Source organism: Rhinocladiella mackenziei (genome assembly GCF_000835555.1).
Source record: "Rhinocladiella mackenziei CBS 650.93 unplaced genomic scaffold supercont1.11, whole genome shotgun sequence".
In the NCBI taxonomy this organism is placed as follows: domain Eukaryota; kingdom Fungi; phylum Ascomycota; class Eurotiomycetes; order Chaetothyriales; family Herpotrichiellaceae; genus Rhinocladiella; species Rhinocladiella mackenziei.
The window spans coordinates 148,574-154,573 of NW_013550594.1; the positions used below are offsets into that span (position 1 = coordinate 148,574).

General features: G+C 47.7%; 1 protein-coding gene across 1 annotated transcript; it reads right to left on the minus strand.

The window, feature by feature from the left end:
* Positions 1-3,454: 3,454 nt before the first annotated feature.
* On the minus strand, positions 3,455-4,192 carry Z518_11055 (uncharacterized protein; the record flags this gene model as incomplete). The annotated part of the gene is made up of 2 exons (XM_013411325.1): positions 3,455-3,919; positions 3,968-4,192. 2 exons carry the CDS (start codon positions 4,190-4,192, stop codon positions 3,455-3,457), a joined length of 690 nt encoding a protein of 229 aa, XP_013266779.1.
* Positions 4,193-6,000: the final 1,808 nt, after the last annotated feature.

Here is a 6,000-nt window from a genome sequence, read left to right on the forward strand (position 1 = left end):
TTGGCACATGGGGGAATAGGGCTCATCTCCTCTGGAATCCGATCCCGACCTATTCCGCTTACCCAGGCGCAAGATCGGAGTAAAAACTTTCTCTCTTTTTTCATGTCAGGGCGGCCCCTGCCAAGCCACTAGATACCGGGCGAGATGCAGGCTCATCTCACCCATCATCGCTTGACTCCTCAAGCGATCCGAGTCGATATCATATAGGACTGTCAATTCCGTCAATTCCCTATTGAATCACGCTTGCCCTTCTGTTCCTTGGCATTCCTTGATAAATGGATCTGCTTATCCGCACCTTATGCATAGCGTTCTGTCGTGGACTCATCTCGTGCTGCGCCTTGTACTTAATGATGTCTTGAATCTACCTGATTAAACTGCAGTATCTGGCCATGAGCTTTTCACACTTTTCATCCTATTAGTCTGGCGCACTCGGCCTCGAAAACGGTCAATGAGAATCAGAGGCATCAACCAGAGGCAACAAAGGATGACAACCACTGCCCTGGGCAAATGTCCGAGGATGGCACATGCCAACTGGCAACGCATCATCGAATAACTCACCAAAACATATCGTGTAAAACGCTCATTGGTTCCAGCGAAGCAGGCAGACGATAGCTGTAAGGCTGCAAGGCAGCAGACGCGCTTTTATTTTGTGGGTTTAAGCAGAGCCTCAAGAGCCTCGAGAGCCTTACCGTGCAAAAGTATTTTACGAATTCACATAAAATATCAATAGCTGTTTTCACTACTGTTCCCACTACTGTTCCTACCTCAACTGAAAGAAGTAACAAGGTTGTACAAGGTATATTCCAATATTGAATGCGCGGCCAAGCTCCTGTTGACCCTATTATTGTTAAGCTGCGTCAAACCGAAATCGGCTATAGTACCGGAGCGACCGTTACTATACTATTCGCCGAGTACGTTTCACCAAATGGTTTTAGGAAAAAGAATTAATTAGTGAGCAGTCATGTGTGTGACTTGGACGGTGCACTACGCCTGTGGCCATGACTCGGGGGCGACGGCGCCAAGTAATGGTTGCGATGGAACGTGTTCGGGGGATAACATCAGATATAACGAGAATTTGGATCGTACTGTGCAGGAAATATGTGCTGATTGCGATGCAAGTCGTCAACTGCCCACCCCACCAACAAGCAGCGACTCCAGCGCTTCGGAGACATCGGAGGAAGAGTGATTTTAGATCGGCAAACCCCGTCGCTGGGATATATAATTCGCTAGTCCGCGTATTCCCCATCACAGGGCATGGGCGATGTCGAAACAAGCCAACTTCGAACACTTGAGTTCATTAAATCTTTTCCAAAATGTCATCAGGTTCTTCAACACGTCTTTGCAGCCCAGCTCGTTGTGTCATCTATTGTTCAACAGTTAAGGATAACACACATTTAAAAGATCGTGAAGCCCTAGTGACAAGCGTTGTCCAATTTGCGTCAGGCGATCGGCAAAAAGCGAGTCTTCTCGGCACTATTGCAGGGACTCATATATTTATCGTATTCGACTATAACAACCCAGATCACCGCGATGACTGCAAAGTGCTTGGATTCAAATTCGGGAAGAAGTCTATTAGACCGATCAATATCCCTAAGGAAAGGGTTCATTCGATAGTGAAGAGATGGAAGGTAGAGAATGAAGACTATGGCGTCTCGTTTCCTCGTCAAGAACAGGTATACCTAATACCGATGCCTTTATCCAACCTCCCTGGAACTTGCTAATCTGTGTCGACGTTAAGCTTATCCTATCAAAAACCCGTTTCGCTCACTCTTCTAAAACCTCCGCCAATATCGCACCGCCATCCGGAAGCATCATCGCGGAAGATCAAACGTCGTCGGAAGAGGACGTGCAAAAGGGGGTAATCGCGACACGGGATACGCGCATTGTTGAGTGATAGGCGGGAGATGCTGGAAACGAGACGTGTTGACGACATGGGATACGTCGGATGTGATCAGTAGAGCTTGTCTGGGTGGTCCACAGACTGGATCCGATGAAATACCACGGCCCATCGGATCCAATCCACGAACCATGTCGACATCGAGGCTCGTCTGCTAACGTTCCATACGAGCCATCTCGAGTGTGATCAGTAGGGCTTGTCTAGGTGGTCCAGGGATTGGATTCGATGAAATGCCACGAGCCATCGGATTCAATCCATGGATCATCTCGATGTCGAGGCTCGTCCGTTCACGCTCGGTTACGAAGTATCTCGAGGGTGATCAGTAGAGCTTCTCTAGGTGGTCCACAGACTGGATCCGATCCGTGGCCTATCTCGATATCGACTTCTATCGAGTAGGGAGCCTGTCACGGGACCACGTACTACGAATTACGTGTTCAGGGATTCTTCAGCACTTCCATTCTTATCTTGACTCTCTTCGTGCTACGTCTTGTACCTACATCTCGATGCTAGCTGGAATACATTAATCGAATTCTCGCCCTAGAACCCTCATAGTGGCGGGCCCCCCGGGGACATGGTCCACGGATTGGATTCGATGACGGGGCGCAATGGGAGTGCCCATTTTGATCACGCGACATACTAAGCCATAGTATACGTTATTGGTCAGCACATAGATCTCAGCGTCGCCACAAAACGCCAGGCCGTAGGCAATTCCAAAAAAAAAAAATTTCAGGTTTATATTTTATTCCGCCAGAAACCGCTTCAAAATTGACACCAAATCGTGGTTGACCTATCAAGGACGTAACCGAGTGGTAAAACACTCTGGTTGCAGTCGAACCGATAGAATTGAGGGGCCTTACTAGTGTTCGATCATAGGTAAGGTAAGAGGGTTGTCCGGCCTAACTCCTAGGTGCCCTAGATGGGTAAACGTAATGCTCCAGCCAGTGATTGTTGATGTCGAACTGAGTGATCTGGGGAGGTCATTGATTCAAACTCTCCTTCAGTTGAACTAGTCTGATTGAAGCTTTCATTGGTTGTGGCGCCCCATTTATCAGTTCGTTAGAGATGGACTATAGGAGGGGGCCCTCTGGGCCTTTTTTTTTTTTTTTTTTTTCACAGTGCTGTGGTGTGAGAGTGGTGCTGTCTAATCACGTGTGTGCCGCCAAGAATTGCCAAGTCGAATGTGACCGGCTCAATCACGTGATGCAAAGGGCTTGGCAATATCGAGCGCAGCGAGGCCTGGGGGTTTGGGGACTAGCCCCCAAAATACAGAAACTACGCTTTTCACCTCCCGTGGAAATATCCCGTCCGCGGCCCCTATTGGTATGCTAGTAAATTAACCCTATCCCATTCGAGGTAGGTGATTGGCCAGTTTTCGAATGGCCCATTCCATCCAATACCTGACCCATTCTATCCGGAAAGTCGGAAAATTGATTGGTTGATTTAATTGCTTCAGCCCTCTCAGATACAAAGGATATTTTTATAGGCAGATTTAACAGGCCTTCCCGTTCGATGACATTTCTCTACCCCAGGTCAATACTTCTCTTAAGGGGGTATCTGCTAGATGGCTTTTGTAAGTCTACGGGAGTTTCTACTAGGAATCCTAACGAACGCCCGTTGAGAGCTCGAGTACAGAGAATGCTTACTCTTGGTTTGGCTAACACTGATCATATCCTCGACTGGGTCTGCATCTTCGTCGTCTGTGTGCGTTCCTGGAGCTAGTCGGTATAATACAGTTAACGCCTTCTTTACCTCGATATCAGAATACCGGAGTTTTCTCCTGAGCTGCCTGACTTTCGAAGACAAATTTATGTTTTCCCGCTTTAATTTGCCCTCCTGAATTCGCGCGGCCGACAGGTCCCGGTCCAGCTTTCCACACATCTCTTCGGCTCGCTGACGTGCCAGACTTTCTGCGTGAGCCTTATCCTTATATTGGGATACTGCCTCGGCCATTTTCTCGTTCTCCGCCTGTAATTGGCTAGATTTTGAAGTGAGATTGGCGAGTGACGCGAAGGTATATGGAGCCTAACAAGATGTTTAATTTAAGGTGAGTGATCTGAGGGGACTGGATACCTTTATGGGATCTCCTGAGACTTCATTGGCCGGCTCCCAGTGTGCCACAGCTTCAAATGATCTGCCAACTTCTCGGCATAACTCCATGTATGCTCCGATCGAATGTTTACTTAATGGTTTCGTAAACAGATACTCCTTATCTGGCTGTCGAACCCATATATACCCTTCTGTAGTGTCCGGTTGTAACCGAACCTGAGATGGGTCGATAGTAACTCCTAATTTCATATCTGTAAATGGTAAGGAACAAGTTTTCTCCTAATCGGAAGGATAGTAATCTCACTTAGATGGTCGGCTAAGGTTTGCCGACACTTTTGGCGCCATTGGGCACGCTGTAAATTTCCGTGCCGACGGACCTTGCCATGCTCCATGCCTTCGGCTGATTATGCCGAGATTAATCCCTATAAGACAAGGAGTATTCAGTAAGCAATTGGGAGGACAATATGACAGATATTCGCGAGTGAGAGGTTTTAGTCTAGATATATCGTCGAGGAAAATGGGATCGTGTCGAGACCGCAGAAGAAAACAGCGATTATAAGTCAGAACATATCTCCCCGAATGACCGCAACGTTCACATTCGAAAGCAGGATCGCAGCGAAACCCTGTTCTTTCCTCCTTAGAAGGGGATGGGTACCCATTAAGGATCTGTCCTAAACTAAAGGAGGGGTGGGAAATCGCACCCCTCCCCCCTCGCCTTTCGTGGCTCCCCTTCGCCCTTCATTAGGGGGGAACAAACACCCTCCCCCCCCTAAACATTCTTTTTCTTCTCATTCTCTTTTCTACCTTCTACCTTAAGGGATATATCCCGTACGGAAGCCTGTCCATACGGGAGAATATCCTCAAGGAGCTTTTGGATTAAACCTCGGTTATCTCCGTAGGGGAAACAGGCCTTGAGGAATACCATCACGAATTAGAGGTCGCTACCCTAGGGACCGTCTTCCGTACGGAAGCTTTGGCGTAAGGACATTTATCTTTAAGGAGAGCTGGCCACGTGGTCCTAAGAATGATTCCATCACGAGATGTTACTCATCATGTTAGCTGTTCTGAAACTGACACTGTACCAATCCTAATACATATAGGCTGAGTCCCTTTTTTCCTGTGTCACAGAATCACGCGTTAAAAGATTTGGCTTAAGGTAATCTCTCTCGACCTGTTATCCGCATCTCTCGCGTGGAAGTGTCTTGACTCTCCTCGTGCCGCGACTTGTGTGTATATACCTAGAACCTGATGATACTATAGCTTGAATATACCTAATTAGACCATCTGGCCTAGAACCCTCACATTCTCTCGTCCACTGATATAGCCCACTCAGTCTGGTCCACACGAGAGTCGGCGGCAATGACTACACTTTCTCCCAGGAGCAAATTTAGATCCTGGGCAACAATTCCAGGCTCCTGCGAACAGCTATTTCGCTCCCAGGCGACAATAGTTATCCCAGGAGCTTAGATTTTGCTCCTAGGACCCTTTTTTCCTCCCAGGGCCAATGGTTCCATTATTTCCAGAGGACCACAGGACTGCGGACTCTCGAGACCAAAACTCCAGACGGCTCTGAACAAGAAGCCAAGGTACAGCTATCGGTTTGGATAATCGCTCAATTCAACCGCTTGCGTGACCTACTCCCTACCGCTATTGCCCGACAACCCGTCTCAATTACTCTCCCTCTCCTCTTTATTTCGGGGGAGAGTTGGACACTATTATTCGCGAGCGATCGAGATGATAGCATAGTAAGTATTCGAGCCGTCGTTTGATTTCCAAATCACTCATATAGCTTGTACAGGACATCATCGGCAGCATCTTGATTGGTAGTACGGCAAGTATTCTTGGTTGCTACAAGATTCTCGCCGCCATACGCTGCCTTTGTAACTGGGCGACCACGACATTCAAGGACTGGTTCATTGAAAACATTCTCACGCCAGAATAATCGCAGTGTATTTAGAAGTTGCGACAAATGTTGCGACCCCCCCATTCGCACAGATCGCGTATCGAGTGCCGGCGTATGAAAAACATAATTGTTTTTTTTTTTTTTTTTTTTTTTT